This window comes from Lontra canadensis, unplaced genomic scaffold (genome assembly GCF_010015895.1).
Source record: "Lontra canadensis isolate GAN:19392208 unplaced genomic scaffold, GSC_riverotter_1.0 scaffold184, whole genome shotgun sequence".
In the NCBI taxonomy this organism is placed as follows: Eukaryota; Metazoa; Chordata; class Mammalia; order Carnivora; family Mustelidae; genus Lontra; species Lontra canadensis.
The window spans coordinates 653,679-673,818 of NW_022631178.1; the positions used below are offsets into that span (position 1 = coordinate 653,679).

The 20,140-nt window shown below is 65.8% G+C and overlaps 2 protein-coding genes across 6 annotated transcripts; both read left to right on the forward strand.

Moving 5' to 3' along the window:
• The first annotated feature begins 369 nt into the window (after positions 1–369).
• CIRBP (cold inducible RNA binding protein) lies at positions 370–12,442 on the forward strand. Of its 5 annotated transcripts, none has more exons than XM_032846970.1 (7): positions 370–392; positions 9,202–9,310; positions 9,385–9,491; positions 9,579–9,717; positions 9,812–9,893; positions 10,000–10,070; positions 10,471–11,212. In XM_032846970.1, exons 2-7 carry the CDS (start codon positions 9,208–9,210, stop codon positions 10,485–10,487), a joined length of 519 nt encoding a protein of 172 aa, XP_032702861.1. In that variant the 5' UTR covers positions 370–392; positions 9,202–9,207; the 3' UTR covers positions 10,488–11,212. The 5 variants fall into 5 exon arrangements, with proteins under 5 accessions (XP_032702861.1, XP_032702859.1, XP_032702862.1 ...); XM_032846968.1 differs by lacking the exons at positions 370–392; positions 10,471–11,212 and adding exons at positions 6,928–7,113; positions 12,362–12,442; XM_032846967.1 differs by lacking the exon at positions 370–392 and adding an exon at positions 7,008–7,113.
• A 1,189-nt stretch (positions 12,443–13,631) lies between these two features.
• On the forward strand, positions 13,632–15,714 carry FAM174C (family with sequence similarity 174 member C). The gene is made up of 3 exons (XM_032847080.1): positions 13,632–13,936; positions 14,538–14,654; positions 15,334–15,714. Coding segments are annotated over exons 1-3 (408 nt in total). The 5' UTR covers positions 13,632–13,646; the 3' UTR covers positions 15,335–15,714.
• Positions 15,715–20,140: the final 4,426 nt, after the last annotated feature.

Consider the following 20,140-nt stretch of genomic DNA (forward strand, 5'->3'; position numbering starts at 1 on the left):
TCTAGTGGAAATCAGAGGTTTCCCAGGGCCCGAGGCTTGCGTTCGAGGCCACCGGCCTGGCCGTCACAGCCCTGGGTGAACTCTCACCCCTCTGGCCTCACCCTGGCCTTGCATTCCAGTGCTCCCCAGCCCTGACGGTCATGCCTCAGGCCTTTGTCCGGGCCATGCCCTACGCAGGAACACCCCTCTCCTGGGCGTCCTTGCTCTGCCTGGGGACTTCCTCAACTGGCATTTCCCGAAGGCTGGGTCAGGGGCAAGTCCGCTGGGGTCCCCCTGTCATCCACTTTGGGGCTGGGCAGGGAGAGGACAGTACCAGCATCCTCACCCGTACTTCCTCAGTTCCCGAACCCTGCCAACTAGAAGTTACAACTAATTACAGTCCCATCTAATAGGCGAGAAAACTCCGAGCCCAAGGAGAAACAATCAGTCGCCCTAGAAGATTGGGGTGTTTGTCAAACTGGTGACCACTCACTCCTGGGCAGATTTTGGGTGGCCCAAGCCCTTGCCCTCCCAGCCCCAGGGGTAAGGGACAGAGGTGCTGTCCCAGGAGTGTCCTGGGAACATCTCCAGAAGGCCCTTCTGCCCCTCTCCCTGTCCAGTCACCTCCAAATCATCCCAAGCCCACAGCAGGAAGGTTGGGTGCCACATGTCAGGGTGATCCCTCCAGACCTTAGAGTCAACGGCCACAGGTTGGAGGTGTGGGTGGGACACCTCAGGTGGAAACTTCCGCCCACGCAGCCCCTGAGGGTCAGGGCTGAGGACTGTACCCAGGTGACTCCGCAGGGCTGGGTTGGGGGTGTGGAAGGAGGTGTCAGCTGAGGCGCCCGCTGAATCACCGGCTGCTGCATCACAGGCTATGTGTGCGCGCGGCAGGGCGGGGGGCCTTGCCCTGCTGCCCAGGAACCCACCCCTCAGGGCGCTACCTGGAGCCCAGCTCGGGAGTCCAAAGTTCGCGGCCCTGCCCTGGGGTCGTAGGGGGACTACACCCCGGTAGGGGTTGCGGGCCCTTGGCCTCCTTCCCCCTGGAAGGGCGCGTAGAGCACACAACTCGCCGGGGGGAGGTGCCGGGCCAAAGGGAGCTGCGGCCAGAGGAGCTGCAGGCTAGGCCACTCGAAAGTAAGGTAAACTGAGGCCCAGCAACGGCTGGGGCTGCGGAGATCGCAGGGGGCGGTGTCTGCCCTGCGCCACCCCCTCCTCCCATTGAGGAAAAAGCTGAATGGGAGGGGGTGGCCCCCGGAAACCCGCAGGAATGGAATCGCGGTTTCCACGGCAACGCGCCACGAATCGGGCCTGACGTCATCGCGGGGAGGGCGCCCCGGTCGCCCCCGTCCGCGCGTCGGGGAGGGAGGCTCGGGTCCCGCCCACTCATCCCGGGGGACGCCTCACTGGTGGCCCCGCCGTTCGTTCTTCCGCGCGCACCAATGGCAGCGTGGCGTCCGCGCCGGAGGGTGGGACCGCGCCCGGGCCAGCAGAGTGCGCAAGCGCGGCGCGGAGGCGGTGGGGGGGGGGGCTCCCTGCGGTCGCGCGTCTGCAAACTTGGGGGCGGGAGGCGCGCCGAGGGTCTGACGGCTCCGCAGCGCTCGGACGGAAGAGGGGGCGTAGCGGAGGGCGCCGCACGTGGACCCCAGCACCGGCGCGCTCGCTCGCACCCCTCCTTCCACGTCCCGGCATTGTGTGCTGCCCCCTCCTCGGCTCGGCGGCGCGACCTCCGGATTGGGGGAGCACGCGGCCCCCGGGCGGGGGGGAGTGCCCCCGACCTGAGGCTTTGCCAAAGGAATAGGAGTTTGCCAAGCGCTGGAAGAGGGAAGGGGTGCCCCTAGGTGGGAGACAGCGTGTGCCACGACCCGGAGACGCGCAGGCAGGTGTATTGGTAACAGCTGCGAAGTGAGCTGGGGGAGAGGAAACAAACGGCGGGAGGAAAACGCCGAGGCGAGGACCCGAAGGGGGTGATTCCCCAAATCTGTGGCTGGGGATTGAGACGGTCCCCCGGGGAGGAGGGCCCAGAACATCCAGGTGGCTGGACGGCCGGGCCCGGGCCCGAGGAGCGCCGGGTGAAGCGCTGTCCGAAGGCGGCAGAGGTGGTCCGCAAGGGGCCGCGGGAGGCTAGCGGGAGCACGTTTTGCTGTGATCAGGAGTCCCCTCGGAGAAGGTAGCGGTCGGTGGGAGCAGGAACAGGCCCCGCCTGGTGGGGAACTTCGGGTCCAAGGGTAGCCCCCCGCTGGGCAGGCGCAAGACTCAGTCGCGGGTCTGGCGGCCGTGTGCACTGGTGTGGCTGCCAAGCTGTGGAGTCTGGACTGGAGGCTTGGGTCCCGGTGGACAGTGCTCCTGGTTGATGCAACCGCTGTGGGCAAGCAGGAGAAGGTCACTGGGGTCACTGATTTCTGCTCCAGGCCAGAGTCCCCTGGGGGTGGCCAAATGGATAATTGGGGTTGGCTCCACGGTTTTGAAATGCCAAAGGCCGGGGTCAGGGCCTGGCTTGGGGAGGAGCCCGCCTCTGGCAAGGAGCCATGTGGGGGACAGGAGTGAGCGATATCCCGTCCGGGCCAGCTGCCGCAGCCCCAGCACCAGGCAGGTGCCCTGGCACAGCCGCCCCCACCAGGCCCAGTGGGACCTGCCTGCCTCTCTAGGCGCCTGGGGAATGGGAGTTACCAAGCCACAGCCAAGGGTGCTGGGGCCTAACCCAGGAGTCTTGACTCCAGCCCCACCCACGGCTGCCCAGCCCTGGGAGGGCAGGGGACAGGCAGCTTCTGGTGTGACCCAGTGTGGGGGCAGGGCTGCTGTCACCTGGGGCCCTGCCCCTGTGACGGCCCTCCCTCCGGGTCCCTGTGCCTGGCTTGCCGCCTCTCCTTCTCCCCTCTAGTTCTGCCCCCTATCTACTTCCTTTGCTGACTCTCCTTCGGGCGGCGGGTTGTCCTCTCCTCTGTTGGCCTTCCTCAGTGTCTCCGTCTGTATCTGGGTCCCTGTCCCACCGACTCCTCCCCCACTTCCGCCCCCTCTCCGGAGGGGGGAGCCCTCCATCACCCCCGGCACACATTCCAGCCTCCACCCCCGCCTGGCTGCCCCTCCCTGGAGCCAGCTGCTGCTGGAGGGAGTGGGCTAGGGATGGGTCAGAGGTTGGGGTGCCGGCAGGGGCTGTAGGGGGCACCCCCTCCTCCGGAATGTGGGCGGGGCTGCCCGCAGGCTGGGGGGGGTGGGGACAGGGCTCTAGACAGCTGGCTGCGAGCAGACCGCCCGCGCCCCCCCCCCCAGACACTGCCCACGGCCCACCTCCCACACACGCCACCCCCCAACCCGCCCTCTCGCCCACGCTCTGAAGAAGTGCACCCTCCAACAGTTAGGGGCCTGATACCGATTCCCACCTGAGTGCCAGGCTCCTGGCTCTGCAGTACGCAGGCCCGCCCCCACACACACACTGCCCCACTCACACTTTGATGCCACCACAAAGTCCCTCGACGCTATGATTTTCAAAACAGTGCCCCCCCCCCCCCCCCCCCCGTTCTCACCCTGAACCAAGACCTCCCTTAAGAAAACCGCAGAATTGAAAGTCACACCCGGCAGGGCAGGCACTTGGAGCCTCAGAGACTTGTCACCCACAACAGCAGCACCCTCCCAGAACACGGCCCATCGCTCCAGCCACACACTCCGGCCCACCATACGCTCCGTGGCTATAGGCCTGCCAGAGAAGCAGAGAGCTGCTTATCTGGGTTGGGGATAGGTGGGGTGCGTGCCCTCACTCACTCCATCCCTGCTGGGACCTGGAAGAAGGGGCAGGAGCGTCAGACCATTTCCCGTGTGCCTGCGACAGAAGAAAGGGCAGAGAACCCCAAGTGCCTCCTGGGGGGCTCTTGTCCCCATTCAGCCTCACTGACCCCAGGAATCCCTGCTGCTGCACCCACGTCTCAGATGGGCAGCTGAGGCCTGAGAGGGGCCTGGCCACACCAGCCCACCCAGCAGGGCACCCGGCCCTCACTGACCTTCAAGGAAGAGCAAGACAGCCGTGGGACACCAGCACTTGTGTGGCGGATGCTTGGGGCAGCCCAGGCCACACGGACACAACTGTCTTCCCTGAGCCCCTGGCAACTGCCACAGGAGGGGGCCACTCTGTCTCCCTCCGGCCACTCCAGTGTTGCCGTGGAGCCACAAGCCCCGGGAAGGGGTCCTTCTGCCCCTCCTTGTGCCCACAGGGAGGCTGTGTGTGGGTGCCATCTTGAGTGTGGGGCCAAGGTCAAGTGAGTGGATAGGACACTTGTGGGGGACAGCTCCTCCTACCTGCCAGGGGTGGGGAGGTGTGAACCTCAGCCCCTCCCCAGCCTCAAAATCCAGCGGGCTGTGGCCCCGGCCCCCACCAAGGCAAGCCTCAGGGTTTTCGTGAGCACACAGAGGGGGTCTTTGTGCGCAAGGTCTGGCGTTTCTCAGACATCTGGCACATGTTTGATGTACTTGTGTATTTGTCCACCACACACGCGCCTCCGGGACCCTCTGCAGAAAAGACAGGGTCACCGTCTGGGCCTCTGGGGCATCTGGAGTACAAAAAAGAGCAAATGTGCAAACCCGAGGGCCGGGAGTGTGACATCCAGAGGCCTTGCCCTCACACTGGTGGGCTGGCGTGTCTCTGTGGCCCCTCTAGGCCCTACCCCACAGTCTGTGCTCACGGCCACAAACCATCCAGTGCTCGGCCCTTGCAGCTCTGGGGTGGGAGCCAGGGCGGGAGCGGGATGGTGCCAGCCTCCGTGTTCCTGGGCCTTCACTCACAGGGGGCTCCACGGAGTGCCTCTGCCCGTCCCCTGCCCTGCACCTTCTCCACTGCGGAGACCCCTTCCTAGGAACAGGAGGGAAACTGGCGCCAGGGGCAGCCCCTTCTAGCGCTTCAGGGTGGCAAAGAGCCGAGCTTCCTGTGTTCACAGTCAGCAGCCACCTGGGGCCTCAGAGACGGGCGAGGGTCCACACCTCCTCAGGTAGGAGCCAGAGCCCAAGAGTCACGCCTCCAACCACGGGGGTGCCCACCTCTCTGTGAGGCCTGCCCGGGAGTCACACACACGCAGGCCTGTCCGTGACTGGTCCCACGTCCGTGTCCCTTATGCACACGCTCTGGAGTCCATGTACGCCCCCTTGGTGTCTTGCGCATGGAGCACTGTCCACACACTTCCATACCTGGGCACACACAGCCCCACTTTTGCATCCACGCAGGCACGGTGCCCTGCCATCCTGTGTCTGTTTACCCACGACTCCCAGCTCACCGGCACACATGTGCACCACACCTGGCAACGCGCGCACTCATCCAGTCTCCGCTTCCCCCACCCTGGCTCTGGGCCCTGCGGGCCAGCGAGTCTCTGCCAGGACGGTCCCGTTCGTGCGCCCCCGCCGGGAGGCCGCCAGGTGCACTGTCCCGGCCCCCGCCTGGTCGACCGAGAGGGGGCGATAATTACGCGGCCCGAGGGTCGTCCTCCCCCCACCCCCCACGCGCCTTTCATCCCGGCCAACGCCCGTCCGGGACCCAGACGCTCATTACCGCCTCCCGCCAGGTCATTAGCCAGGGTCGGGGGAGGACCCGGCGTCCCGAGGCCCGGCCGGGCGGGAAGGCGGAGGGGCCGCCGCGGGAGCGAGATAGCCCCGCCCTCGTCTCCACGGCGACGACCGCGGGTGGGGAGTCCAGGCGGGGAGCGGCTGGACCGCGGTGGGAGAAGTGGTCCCGGAGGCGGGCGCCCCCTCCGCGGAGGGGCGATTTGTAGACGCGCCGACGGGGACCTCCCGGCCTAATCCCCGTCCCGTCGGGCAGGCGGCGAGCACCACGCGTCCAGGCCGCGAATAGCAGCCTCTCCCCTGCCCGCGGCTATTTTGAGACCCATCCTCCCACCCCCCCTCCGCCATCCACCCCTCCCGGCGCGCTGGCAGAGGCGCGGGGTCAGGCCTTTGGGCGGGACGAGGACCCCGTCCCACGCTGGAGCACGCGGCGGGACCCGGAGCCCCCGGCTGGGGTGACAGCGAGGCCGCAGCGCCGCCTCGCGTCCGTGGGGAGAGCGTGGCGCAGCGGTCGCTACAGCGAGTAAGGTGTGAGAGCCGCCCCCCACCCACGGAAAGGCAGATGCAGGAAACCACAGGGATGCAGGCGGGGACGGAGACAGGCCGCCCACCTGAGACGCCAGCACGCAGTCTCCGCCCAATGCCCAGAGCGGGCAGAGTTGGCCACAGGTGTCCCCAGGCATGGGTCCTTTCTGAGATGGGAACCCAGGACAGTCATGGGTATACATGGAGATGCAGCAACAGGCTCGTAGTAAATGTTTAATAACCGCGCGCTGGTGGAAGGAAGGAATGAATGAACAGAACGCTTCACAAAAGCAGGGCAAGGCAGACTCAGAACCGCGGAGCCTTGGGGGCGGGGCCTAGGCCAGGGAATGATTCGGGGCCACCAAGGCTGCGGGGACACCAGGTCTGGGCTGGAGCCAGGAGCCCTTGACCTGACTTTGCTAGGAGAGCCCACCAAAAAGGGTGGCGGGCAAGTGCTCCCGGGCTGGGCTGACCTGGCCCCAGCCCACCGGCCCCCCCTCCACACCGGCTGGGAGGCGGAGGGAGTGGAGAGCTGGCGTCTCTTTTTGCTCCTTTTAATAACCACCCTGCGTGAGAGGCTGACGCAGCAGCGGGCTGCCTCTGACGGGGAGGGCTGTGGCACGGGGCAGCGACGTGTGTGTGGGGGGTGGCAATGAGTCAGGAGCTTCTCTGCAGGAGGGGGGCTCCTAAATGGGGGAGGGGTCCCAGTGATCTTGTTACAGGAGACCATGTCCTTGCCTGTGTGCCTTACTTGGTCAGCTAGGCCCGCCTGAGGGTGTCAGCAAGTCTGAGGGGGCCTGGAACTTCTCTGTGGTGGGCAACAAAGCGGGGGGTGGGGGGGTCCTCTGTTCCCAAGTACTCCAACTCCTCTGCATGGCGTCTACCCTCTGAAGACTGTCCAGAGCAGGGCGTGGGCAGGAACGGTTCTGCACTAGTTTTTTCCATCCCGTGGAGGCGTCCAGGGCCACCAGAGAGACAACACAAGCCAAAGCCTGCATGGGGGCAAATGGTGGCCACACAGGGACTCCCATAAAGTGGCCTTGGGACTCTCCGAGAGCAATCTTGCAGGTGAGGGTTCCTGCAAAGCTTGTTCTTCTGATAGCAGAGGTCTCGGAACCCCCAGACAGGAGAGGAAGAGAGCATTGCTCACCCCACCACGGATGATGAGTCTGTTCATGTGCAGGCAGGAATCCGGAACGCATGCTGGAGGGGAGCCCAAGGGTTGAGACCAATGTTGGGTGCAGGGCTGGCCCCAGTGATGGGCTGGGTGCCCAGGAGGGGGTCAGCCAGCCCTCCGGAGCTGCAATGCACAGAGGCGTCTGTCTAGGTGAGTGTGGGGGTGTAGGCACAGCACCAAGCAGATGTCAGGATTGGGGTGGAAGGAGGTGTGGGTGCTGGTGGAGGTTTGTAGGCAAAGCAGGTTGCGTGCTATTGGGTCGCCCCAAAATTGCGAAGTAGGAGGAAATGGGAGCTTGGTGAGTATTGGGATCCACACACGTGGGGTTGTCTCAGTCTTGGGGCTTGGGGTGGCGTTGGGGCCCATTCCATGAAGTAGTGGGGTCCCGGGAGTACCAGGGTATCCGGTTATTTGGCGTGGATATCAGAATGATGTCAGGGTTCAGGTGAACTGACAGTTGGGGCTCCGGTGGGGATAGGGACTTGGCCAAGGCTGCATTGGCGGCGACTGCCGAGGCAGAGACCAAGTCTGAGTTCCAGCCACACCAAGAGATGCCCGGGAGGTTTGGGGCCTTGGCCTCCAGAGACCCCTTTGTTCCCGACCACAGATCGGGAGGTGGGGTGGGGGCGGGCATGCGGTTGTGGGTCAGCTCCGCCCCGCCGCGCGCCGGGCCCGCCTCCGGGTCGCGGGCGGGGGACTGCGGGCGAGGCGCGTCCTCGCCAATTATCGCGCCCGGAACCCGCGCGCACGGGAGTGGGGAGGAGCCGGGACAAGTCCAGCCCCTGCCTCATGAATATGAGATGTGGCTGCGCTGCTGAGCCCTCGGATTGGTTGGCGCGGGGCGAGGGGGGGCGGGGACCCGCGGCGGCGTACTTAAGGCCGGGCGCTCGGCGCCCCCCCCTCAGTCGCGCGTTAGGAGGCTTGGCTCGTTGTGCTGCGCCTTGTTCCCGCCTGCGTCAGGGACCTTCCCGACTCAGTGGTGAGGGCCCTGGCTGCACCGACTCCGCGGGCCCGGGGCGGCAAGCGGCCTGCGGCCGGCCGGAGGAGGCGGGACGGCGGCGGCACGCCCCTGGGCGGGGGCGGCGCCGGGGCGGGCCCGGGGTGGAGTCCGCCCCGCCGGCGGCGATGGGCAGTGGGACACCGGGCCAAACTGTGGCCGGAGAGCGTCCTTTCCTCAGGCCCGGCTCTCCGCGAGCGGGACGCCACCGCAAAATGGCGGCCGCGAGCGCGAGGCTGCACCCAGCGAAATGGCGGGAGTGCCGGGTGCCCGGATGGAGTGGCGCAGGGCGTGCGCGGGGCGCATGCGCGCGGCGGTGGGCGGGGCCACGATGCGTGGCCAGGGCCGCCACTCCCGGTTTCCCGTTGGAGTCGCGCGGGGGCAGCGTAGGCCCGGCGCCCTCCCAGTTCCCCGAGCTAGGGTCCGAGAGACGCGGCCTGCCGCGCGTTCTGGCCGGTGTTTTCGGCGCTGCTCGGCGGGGTTTCTCCCAGCCGGGAAAGAGTCGGCCCAAGCGGGCCGCAGCCCCACACGTCAGGCTCCACGTGGGAGGCCCCCGCCCCCCCGCGCCCAGTGCCCAGCCCCCCGGCTCCCGCCCGCACGGGGCCCCACAGTGGACCAAGCACGTTGCCCCTCCCCACCCCATGGTCCTGCTCACGGAGGGGAAGCCCGGGCTGCGCGCAGCCGCTCACGATGGAGGCCGACGCCCCCCTGAGGTGTCCCGCCGTAACCGTCCCTGGGGCCCTCGGCCTGGACAGCCCAGACGGCCGGGGTGCAGCGCCGGCCCGCGGGGATCCCGCAGCCCGGGGGGGCGGGGCGCAGAGCAGGCGCGGGGTCCCCGTGAACCCAACGGTCCCGGCGTGCACCGGAGGCGGGCGCGCAGGGTCGCGGCGTTCATCCCACACGCCACGGGCGTTTGCGCGAAGTGGGCTGGCGGCCCCTGACGCCCCCGGCGGCCCCGGGGTCTCAACCGCGTTTGCCGCAGGCCGCCATGGCATCGGACGAAGGCAAGCTTTTCGTCGGCGGGCTCAGCTTCGACACCAACGAGCAGTCGCTGGAGCAGGTCTTCTCCAAGTACGGGCAGATCTCCGAAGGTGAGGCGGGCGCCGGGGGCCGGGCGGGGCGGCCGGGGAGGGCTGAGTGCAGACCCCGCGTCTCTCCCGGACAGTGGTGGTCGTGAAGGACCGGGAGACCCAGCGGTCGCGAGGGTTTGGCTTTGTCACCTTCGAGAACATCGACGACGCCAAGGACGCCATGATGGCCATGAACGGGAAGGTGAGGGCGGCTGTCCCCAGGGGTGCGGGTCCTGGTGTGCGAGCGGGCCGGGAGGGTGGAGGCTGACCGCGCCGTCTCTGCTTTCAGTCCGTGGACGGGAGGCAGATCCGGGTAGACCAGGCCGGCAAGTCCTCCGACAACCGGTCCCGTGGGTACCGAGGTGGCTCCGCGGGGGGCCGGGGCTTCTTCCGAGGGGGCCGAGGCCGGGGCCGCGGGTTCTCCAGAGGTGAGTGCTGCATGCTCAGGGCCTTGTCCCCGGGAGCCCGGCGGGCCGGTGCTGGTAGGCGGTGGGCTGACCGCTTCCTTGTCCCTGGCTGTAGGAGGAGGTGACCGAGGCTACGGCGGGAGCCGGTTTGAGTCCAGGAGCGGGGGCTACGGAGGCTCCAGAGACTACTACAGCAGGTGGTGGCTGAGGTCCTGCCCCGGGGGTGTTCGAGGCTGCCCTCTGGACGCTGGCGCAGGGCGGGCAGGCGGGTGGCGTGCGTGGCCTGAGGTGTCTTTTTTTCAGCCGGAGTCAAGGCGGCGGCTATGGTGACCGGAGCTCCGGCGGGTCCTACAGAGACAGCTACGACAGTTACGGTAAGTCCTGCTCCGAGGGCACCACGCTGCGGGGCCTGTGGTGGGAGCTCAGTAAGCATTGGCGCCCTGTGCAGGCGACACTCAGACTCTGCCACTGTCCTTGCCCGTAAGGGACACGGCTGCTCTCTGGGTCTCCGTGCCAGCTGCCGTCTCTGCTGCAAAACGTGAAGGCAAAACCAGACTGACTGAGGAGGAAAGGGAGAGCGAGGGCCCCCCCACCCCGAGCGGGCAGCATCTGTGCATGTGCGGCCACCCGGCCCTGCCGCCCTGCCCTCAGCCGTGGGGGGTTGGTGCCTCCCGAGGCTCTAGGGCCGAGCCCTCCAGGTCCGACCCGGGAGTGGAATGCTGCATCTTGTCGCGTGCTTCAGTGCTTTACCCTGTACCTGCTTCTTGTTCTCAGCTACACACAACGAGTAAAAATCCTTCCTGCTCAAGATCGTCCTTCCAATGGCCGTATATTTAAAGATTTTGGGAGCTTCGCTGAATCGTTGATGTGTAGTGAACACACCTCCTTGTACCCCACTTTTGTAGTCTTCTCGGTTCTGATCTTGTCAAACACAGCCTGACTGCTTCTGACCCCCAGATGGCCTCATTGCTAGACCTTTCTTTTTAAGGAAGCGCTGTCCGTTTTTAAGGGTTTTAAAAACGTTTTGAGAAGCACTTCAGATTTTCCTTTGTCGTTTCTACCAGGAGCCATAAGTTTTTTAGGAAATCACTGGGGGTTGTGTTGCCGTTTTTGTTCCTCTTTTTAGCGGGGTCAGGCCCCTGACGTCGGGCACCCCGGTCTCTTAAGATTGAACGGACTCTGAATCCGCTTTTTGTCGGAAGCTGAGCACGCTGTGGCTTTTTCCAACTCTGTGTAACGTTTCTGAGTGTCGCGTGGTCGGACCCGTCCTGCGGCAGCCACAGAGGCGCTCCGGCTGCCCTGGGCCTGGTGTGAACGGCCCTTCTGTGCTATGTATGACCCGCAGTAGATCGCAGACGTCCCTCGAGAGGTTCTTGAAAATGTTTATTTATATTGTCCTTTTTTACTGGAAGACGTATGCATATCTTATTGATGTTGTATTTGAAGTGGTTAAGGAACTCTTGTACGCAGTTTTCTTTGGCTTCACGAAGCCGATTAAAAGACCGTCTGAAATGAACCTTTCTCTGACAATTTCCCTTTCATTGCACAACACACTCCCTGCTCCGGGTCGAGGCAGTTGGATCGGAGCGGGGAGCAGTTTGAGGAGGAGGTCTGCCAGTCCTGCCCAAGGCCCCTGGAGCACTAGACAGGGAGGGCCGGACGGACGGGTGCTTGCCGGGCCCCGTGGGACGCGGACTGCCTTTGGTCCCGGTGTAGGCGAGGAGGCGGGTGACGGGGAGAGCAGTTTAGCAGGGCCGGTGGACACTGGGGCACGTGACGCCGACCCAGACCGCCTTAGTCCAGAGGCAGGCAAGAGAGCGGGCAGCAGGCAGCGTCCCTGGGCGACCGCAGACGGACCGGCTCGTTAGCTAGCCCTGCTGTTGCTTTACAAGTTCTGAGCTTTCACCGCTAGCCTATGGAAGCTGCAGCCCCTCGGAGGACAGAAGTGTTGTGCGCCCAACAGAACCCTCTGAGACGCAAGCTGCTCCCTTGGCTAGCTCATATGTGGAAGTAGCCCTGTAATTCGAGGTAACTCCTTTTGCTCGTGTCCGCATCCCTCCTCTTGAGAGCTCGTTTGAAAGTAAAGTCACGTACCTGGGGAATGGTCCTTTGACGGTTTTTCCTTTTCCATTTTTTTTTCCTTTTTCCTTTTTTTTTTTTTTTTTTTTTAATCAAGCTAGCACTAAAGTCAGACCTTGGCCATTGACCCTTCCCCGCCTGCAGCCAGGCGCGCGGCCAGGCAGTCACGCCTCAGGAATAGGTTCGATCCGTAAGCAGGATTGGAGGCCACCAAATGCCCTGGTTTTTGGAATTTTTGTTCATCAATGGACCGTCTTTTCCAGACCTCCTTACTCAGGCTCCTAACTAGCGTTCTCTGATGTCTGTTGCTGCCACGAGTTTTTCCCAGAGCCCACGCTCTTCTCTAAGCAGCTCCGTCCCAGTTGGGTAGCTGGCTCTGCTGAGGGGTGGAACGTGGCCTGGCCCATTGGAAAGGCGCAGGCCCACCCTGGGCAAGCCAGCCTGTGACGGGGCCGCTTCCGGGATGCCCCCGATGACTAGGTTGAGACCCTCCTAGGAGCTGTGGATGGTTTCGGGGGGGGGGGGGGGCGGGGCAGATGCAAGCCGTAGTGGGGACACTGGGCGTAACGCTTCTTTGCTTTGGCAGGTTGAAAGAAAACCAGTATGACTTGGAAGGGTGGCCAGAGAGCAGCGATGACCTGGGGTCAATGTCCCAGGAGGGCCGTCACCTGGAAGTGAGAGCCAGAGGCAAAGTTGCTTACCTCCGACCATGTACCTGTAAGTGCTCTTCTGGGGTGGGCGAGTGAGGCCCCTTGGCCCTGGTTGTGCCCGGCCCATCCAGTGGGTTCTCCTCTCCTGAGCTGCCCCACTGTGACCCCAGCCAGAGGTTGGGCTTCCCACTGGATCCCTCCTTATCCCCCCTGCTTCTTGTTTTCCAGCAGGTGCATCCCTGGGGAGGCTGAGGTGCTGGGTTCACGTGGCCGGGAGGACCAGCCCTGTGCCAGTACTCTCCCTGGACGGGAGCGGGACCTGGACGTTGGATTTGAATAAAGGCCTGGTGTGTCCACACGGAAATCTGAGTTTGGCTTGGGGGCGTGGCCGCAGAGCTGGCGTGGAGAGGGACTTGGGAGTCCGCCAGAGAAACCATCTCCTGGCCTTTGTTCGGGGCCCAAGCTGAGCCCAAGCAGGAGCGACCACCTAGTCACTCGGTCGTCTCCTTGCGTGGTTCTCGTGGGTTCAGAGGGGCAGCAGGCAGGGTGCGAGGTGGTGGTGGTCCCCAGCCCCCCTCATCTGAGGCAGGCCTGCTCTCCCGGGGTCTTGGTATAGTGACCCCCAGAGCCTCCCATTTTGAGTTGCCTGCAGGGCAGAGCTTGCTTCCCGGGCTGGTTGCCTCCTGCCCCCGTCTTGGGGTGCAGAGCCCTGGGGCTGACCCTTGGTGGCGCTGCCGTGGGCCCTGAGCTGCGCACCTCAGCTCCCAGTGGGGTGGGGAGGGTGATGGCAGGGAACCCAGAGCCCGGTCAGTGTAGCCTGCAGCCCGTGAGAACGAGGTGCCCCCACTAGCTGGATCCCCACCCTCTGCCCGGGTTGAGAACAGCCGCAGGTCCCGGGACCGAGCGCCTGGAGAGCACTACCCCCCGCGGTGTTGCGGGCCATGGGCTTAGATGCCACCGTGCGTGCGGGGAGCGCTTCCCCAGGGAGGAGGTGCGAGCGGGCTGGGGGCGGGGGGCCGGGGAGCCCGAGGTGCGCGCGCAGCAGGCCGAGCGCCGGGCCCTGCGGGCCCCGCCCAGGAGTACCCGGGGAGCCGCGCGGTGGGGGCGGGTCTCTGCGGGCGTTAGGCCCCGCCCCCGAGGTCCATTGGCTGACACCGCCCCCGCGCCGATGAGTGACAACTGCTTGCGGAGGCGGGGCGCAGCCACCGCTTCCGCCGGGCCATGGGGCCGCGCGTGCCGCTGCCGCCGCTCCTGCTGCTGTTGCTGCTGCTGCTGCTACCGCGGGCGCTGCTGTGCGGAGCCGAGGAGGCCGCGCCCCCGTCGCCGCGCCGCGCGCAGGTCACGCTGTCGCCAACGCCCGCCGTGACGAACGGGAGCCAGCCGGGCTCGCCGCACAACAGCACGTACTCGCGCTCGCCGGGCTCGCCGGGCTCGGCGCTGCTGCGTTCCTTCTACGTGCTCACGGGCCTCAGCGGCCTGGCCGCGCTCTACTTCCTCATCCGGGCGTTCAGGTGCGTGCGCCGTGCGCCGCTCCCGCAGCCAGTCGTCGTGTGCCTGGCGCCTCACGTGTCTGCGCCCAGCCCCGCCCCTCGGCGCGGACTGGCGGCGCGCGCTCGTCACGTGGGCGGGGCGGGATGGGCGGGACGGCATGGGCCCCGCCCTTTTGCGGCTGCCTGTGCGGCGATGCCGCGGGATGCGCGTGCGTGGTGGACTTCGGCGGCGTCTCCCCCGCGCGGGCCGGCGGGGTCCTCCGGGGGGCGTTTGCCCGCGGCGCCGAGCGTGCCCAGACCCCCGGACAGGCCCTTCCCGGGCTCCGGTGACCGCGGCCCCGGCAGCTCCGGCCGCGTCCGCGGAGCCGTGTCCCCTTCCTGCGCGTGGCGGGAGGCCCGGGAGCGGGGCCCCTGCCCAGCCGGGCCTCGGTGAGGACCGTCGGAGCCAGGGAGAGTCCCTGTGGCGGGCGGAGCGCGAGGGGAGCGCGCAGACTAGGCAGCTCCGTGGCGCGGCTTGGAGGGGTCTGGCCGCGGGGCGGGCGCGAAGCAGGACGGGGTGTCAGCACCCCAGCCCTGGACGCGCCCGCGCGTGGTCCCCGAGCTTGCCTGGGCCTGCTTGCAGGTTGAAGAAGCCGCAGAGGCGGAGGTATGGCCTGCTGGCCAGCAGCGACGACCCCGCGGAGACGGCATCGCTGGACAGCGACGAGGAGGTCGTCTTTGAGACGCGGAATCTGAGATGGTAGCGCGGGCCTCCCCTCGAGCGCCAGGGACTCCTGTCGCGGGGTAGCGGGGCGGGCCAGGTCGGAGGGTCGGGGGCTGAGGGCCTCTGAGGCCTCGCTGTGATCCCAGGGCTGGCCTTGAGCTGCAGGCTGTGTGGCCCCGGAGCAGGGCTCGCCGGCTTCTGGCCTCCGGTAGTCAGCTCTCCAAGGCTGCGGTGCTTGCACTAGTGGACGCTGGCTGTGCTCCAACCCAAGAAGACCCCCGTGTGGGGGCAGAGAGGGAACAGTGGGCAGCTGCGGAGGGGCTGGGTCAGGGATGGCCTCCGTTGGGCCCCAGGCCCCGGAGAAGTATCAGGGCCCCCTGGGCGCAGAGCCCGTAACCAGTCTGAAGCAGGAGTGAGGGCCTGCCTAACCCCAGCCCCAGTGTGCTGGGGTGGGAGGTGCAGGCGTGGAGGCCAAGAGACCAGGAGACTCTTCAGGTTTTTCAGGCCCCAAGGGGAGGCATTGGTGTGATCTGAGATCCCCTGAGGCTGGGGGGCCCCTCCTCCTGAGCTGGGTCATCTGGTAGGGCCTAGCAGCTCATTGTGGTGGACCTTGGTGGACCACGGTGGAGGGGCCGGACAGGTGCGGGCGCTGCTCATCCCTTGCAGGATGGACCCCAGGCACGGCGGGGTCTCACCATCTGCTCCTCATCTTCAGACGTTCCGGTCAGGGAGGCGGCATTTCCAGAAGCCCCGGGGAGAGGACAAGAGATGGACCCTGCTCCCAGTGTCTGGTGCGCCCCTCTGACCCTCCTGCCAGCTTTGACACGGACTCTGAGAGCCCGCACGGGTCCTGCCTCACTCGCGCCTCAGCCTGAAGCCGCCTCGGCCCTTTGCCCAGACAGGACTGTGTCGGATGCTGGGTGGAAATCAGAGGCCCCGGAGATCAGCGGGACTGTGACTGGTGCTGCTCCCCCTGCTCCGTGGGGATGGGGCAGCCCCAGTGAACGCTGGGTGGGCGGGCGGGGTGGGATGAGGGACCTGTCTGGGGGCGTTTTCCCGCGGGGCTGGGGACAATAAAAGCCGCCGTGGATGTGTAGCTGCTGCTCTGCTTTGCGCGGGGCCCAACCCTGTGTGACAACGCGCAGGTGGCCGGAGGCTCATCTGCGACCAAGCCAGGCTTCTGTGGACCTGTCCCCAGGTCCTGGGGTTCCAGTGCGGAGTCCCCCAGGGTAGACGGCGAGCTGGGGGAGACCTACCTCACCTGCCTGGACAAGGTTCTTCAGGGACGTTGTCTCTGGGCCCGGAGAGAACTCTGTTCAGGTCAAAGCCCTTGTTCAAGGGCTCCCTCCTCTGTGCTTGTTGGAGCCGGAGTCCCATTCTCCAGTATCCTGCCCGGCCCTGCTTGCACCTCTGGCTCATTTGGGGGTGTTTCCCAAGGAGCCCTGGGGCGGGAGTGCGGGGGCTGGAGGTTCTGCAGCCTTGGGCCCCCGTGCCTGCTGCACCCTTCCCCAGCGGCCCTGTGGAAGTGTCCCCTGCGAGGAGGTTGGTGGGTTTCTCCATGGGCCTCGTTCTCCTTGTGAGCTGCGCTTTCTGGGCAGATTGCGGTTCTGGCCCGGCACCCTCACCCTCTAGGTTTGATGCCCGGAGAGTCCGAGGAGGGGCTGGCCCGCGGCCACCCGGCCGTGTCTCTGTGAGGCGCTGCCACCAGGTGGCAGCCTCGGGCCGTGCAGCCTCTTCCCGCCGGCCTGCTGGGGGGTGGGGGGGGCAGGGGGTGTGGCCTGTCTTGCCCTTGAGAGCCTGTGGTGCAGATGGGAAATAGGGCCAGCTGGGGCCTCCGTTTCTCGTGCCTTGTCCTGAGCCCCACCTTGTCCGCGGGGGCATGAGCAGAGCCTACTGCCTGCTCTGGATCTGCCAGCCCTGTGGGCCGTCCACTTCCCGGGGCCGGCTGACCTGCCCCACTGTGCAAAGCCCGGCCCCCTGCCTGCTACCAGCGCGCAGAAAAGCCGTCTCCGCCACAGCCAGCTGGTGCTCCCCTTCAGCCGGAGTGTCCTGCGATGGTCCCTAGTCTGCTTCCCTCGGCATCTCAGTTGGCCTCCTCCCCACCCCAAGTGGGCTCACATTTCCCCTTCTCTGGTGGCCAGCTGCTGCCTCCAGGAAGTCCTCCCTGACTGCTCCTCACATCCTTTTCTTTGGGAAGGTCTTGCACGGAGGGTCCCGCGGGAAAGTCCAGCACAGCCAGCATCCCTGGGCAGCCCGGAGATGTCCCAGCCCCTGCTCCTCTGGCCCTGGCTCTTTCTCCATCTGTTCCCACCACGGGTCTCTGTCTCTGATTTTGTGCTGGTGCGGCTTCCTCTGACTGTGACTCTCCGCCTGCTTGTCTGTTTCTCTCCTGCGTCATCTCTTCCCCTCGCTCTTCTTTTCCGTCCGTCCCCGTGTATCAGACCCGCTGGGGCACATTTTTAACAGGCACACAGACGCCGTCCCCAGCTCTCCCGTCCTGTGATCTGCGCCCCTTTCCCACAGCTCTGAGCGATTTTTCGAGCTTCAAAAGGCACGTTAATTACTCTAATGAGGTCAGGAGAGACCCTGCGCTCTGCTACCCGGAGCTGGGAACACACTGCATGTCCCCCCCAGGCCCAGCCGCCTCATGCCCACCCCAGTTGGGCAGGGTGGGGTGCCCCCGCCAGCTTCCCAGCCCTTACGCCTGTCAGCTGCCGCATCCCTGCGCACCCACACCCCCGTGTGGGCGCCGAGTGATTGGCGGCCCCCGCCAAGGTTAATGCACTATTAGCAGGAAGTTCTCAGCGGCTAAAAGCCAGGAGAGGGGCTGTCAGCTGGAGATGAAAGTCCCCGCCCAGGGCCTGCCGGCTCCAGGGCCCATGTGTGCACGCGGATGAGCAGGAGGGGGGTCTCCGAACGCCCCTCCACCTCTGGCACACACGCGCAAGCGTGTGGATACACACACCAGTGTTCCTGCACCGGGAGCGGGGCGGTGCACAGATCCACTGCCCAGAGCCCTGGAGGCCCCTCCCGACACCTTAATTCCCCACCACTGTCACCAGCGGCACACAAGCTGGGCACGGCCAAGGGCCGGGTTTGGGTCTCGGGCTCCCACGGAGGACAGGACCCGCCCCCAGCCTCGGTTCCCCATCTGGTCGCTCAAGCTCCCGAAGGGACGTCTCACAGCCAGGCTGAACCGGGCTGATGGCCCCTGGCGGGGGTCAAGGCCAGGTGTCTTCCCAGGAGCTGAGGGGCCTCCTCTGCTGGCTCTGGTAGGGGTCTCCCTCTGGCCAAGCCGGGGCCGCGGACGCCCGTTAGAGCCGAGGCGGAGGCAGCTTGGGTCTAATCTGTTCTTTACCGAGAAACTTCTCCGGCATGCCCTTAGCTTTCTCCCTGCCACTGCAGACTTCGAAGGTGTAAGGGCACTGGGTGCTGATCCCAAGCCACGGGGACTCACCCTGTGGGCAGCAGGTGGTGGGTACTGGGGTGGGGGTCAGGGGTGCAGTCTGGGCCTGGCCTGGATAAGACCCTCCCTGAGTCTGGGGCAGACCCCAAGACCAGGTGGACAGGGACGTACCCCATCAGAGACCCTATTCTGGATCTGGGCCTGGGGCTGACAGCCAACCCTGAATGACCTTTGACCTTGACTGAGCCTTGAACCCAAAACTGACCCCTGTCCCCAGAGAGAACCTGATCTCTGACTCTTCACTCCAGAAGAAGCTTACCCCAGAATGATCCCTGCCCCAGCTGACGTCCCCCCCCCAACCGCTGGCGGCACCTGGAGGCTGAGATGGCCGCCAGCCCCAGGGTCAGGGCCTCCAGGTGCCCACAGGGGCCCCTAGCAGGACAGGAGTCCCCAGAAGCCACTGTGCCCCCGCCCCCACGTTGCCTGGGGCCAGGCCTTGGAGTGCCCTGCCCTCCCCTCCGCAGGGCCCCTCCTCCAGGAGCTGCCTGCGGGGGCGCAGAGAGGCTGAATTGGGGACGTGCGCCTTTGTTCCTGTCCCTGCTCTGGCTCTGACCTTGAGAGAGAGACAAGAACAGAAGGAAAACAGAGCTTCAGCTCAAATCCGCTCAGACAGCGGCTCTGGCGGTTCTTGCCTTGGTTGCCCCTGCATGCAAATGAGCAGACCCGTCGCGGGGCCTCTGTCAGGCAGTGCTCTCTGCCTGGTGTGCCCTGCCCAGCTCCCCTCACCCCTGCGGGTCCAAGTCCTGCCGGGTTTGATGGAAGAGACCCCAGGCCCAACTGTGAGGTCCCATCAAATCAGAGGACAGAGGGAGCTTCCAGAAGGCCCCTCTTTGTCAAGCAGGACACTGGACTGGGCTGGGCATGCTGCCCCCCGCGGGGCTTATGGCCCTACTGCCATACCTGTGCCTGGGGAGAGGTCCCCACTAGGAGCGACCACCCCTGTGCTCTCCGAAGAGCCAGGCCCGTCAGCCGGGGTGAGGCCAGCCTGTGCTGCTGGAGCCCCCGGCCTGCAGTCCGCGGTGTCCAGAGGCTGTATTTGAAGGCCCTGCCAGGTGACCCCAAGCCAGTTCTGGCTTCTCTGGGCCTGCTGGGCCTGCCCTGGCCACTGGCCGTGGACAGGTTCCCACCCTGCTCTCTGGAGCCACGGGGCCACCCTGGGACTTGGGTGCCCGCAGTCAGGTAAGAGGATAAACCCAGAAGCCAGACCACCCAGAACAGACTGGCTGAGTTCCCCGGAGGGCAGAGGACAGAGAACCTGCCGGGGGTGGGGGGCGGGGGGCAGGGACGGACATGCCTTGATGGATGAGCGGAACCCAAAGGCCAGAGGAAGGGAAGGACTCTGAGAGAGGCCGCAGCCAGAGCACGGGCCGGGACGCACGTGGGGTACAGCAGCGACGCACCGGAGGTATATGGCCGGGATGGGTCCGTCCACCTGGCCGAGGTGACGCTTGCTCTGCCAGTCTCCGGACTTGTGGTAACCCCTCACGTGGGAACTTCCAGCTCAAGCGCTCTTGGCTCCTGGACCTTGTACCTCACCGGGCCTGGGCCCAGGAAACAAACCCAGAGCGGTGGGACCCAGCTGGACGCCATGACGGTTTCCAGCCAGCACCTGGGGACAGAGCACCTCGACAGACAGAAAGGCTGTGGTGTGACCAAGGACAGCAGTGGATGGACAGGCCCCCAGTTCCTCACCTGCAGTCAGCTGCCCAGGAGCGATGACTCTGAGTCCCCTGAACAGGCCAGGCACTCTGGGCCTTTGCTTATGCTCCCTCTGCCCAATCCCCTTCCCGGCCTTCCTCCCCCAACGGATTTCGCCTGTGTGTCGCCTTAATCTGCTGCTGCCCTGGTTCCCACACGGGGCTGCTTGGCGCCCACCCTGAACGGCGCAGTTAGACTGTGTCCGGCCCTATTATTTGCCCGGCACCCTTAGGAGCTGAAGCAGGGACTCGGGTTCCATTTCCCAGAAGAGGAGACGGAGGCCAAGAGAGGATGAGTGATGGTCCTGGAGTCCCCCAGGGAGGCAGTAGCTTTGGTGGTCCAGGACTTTGGACTTCGG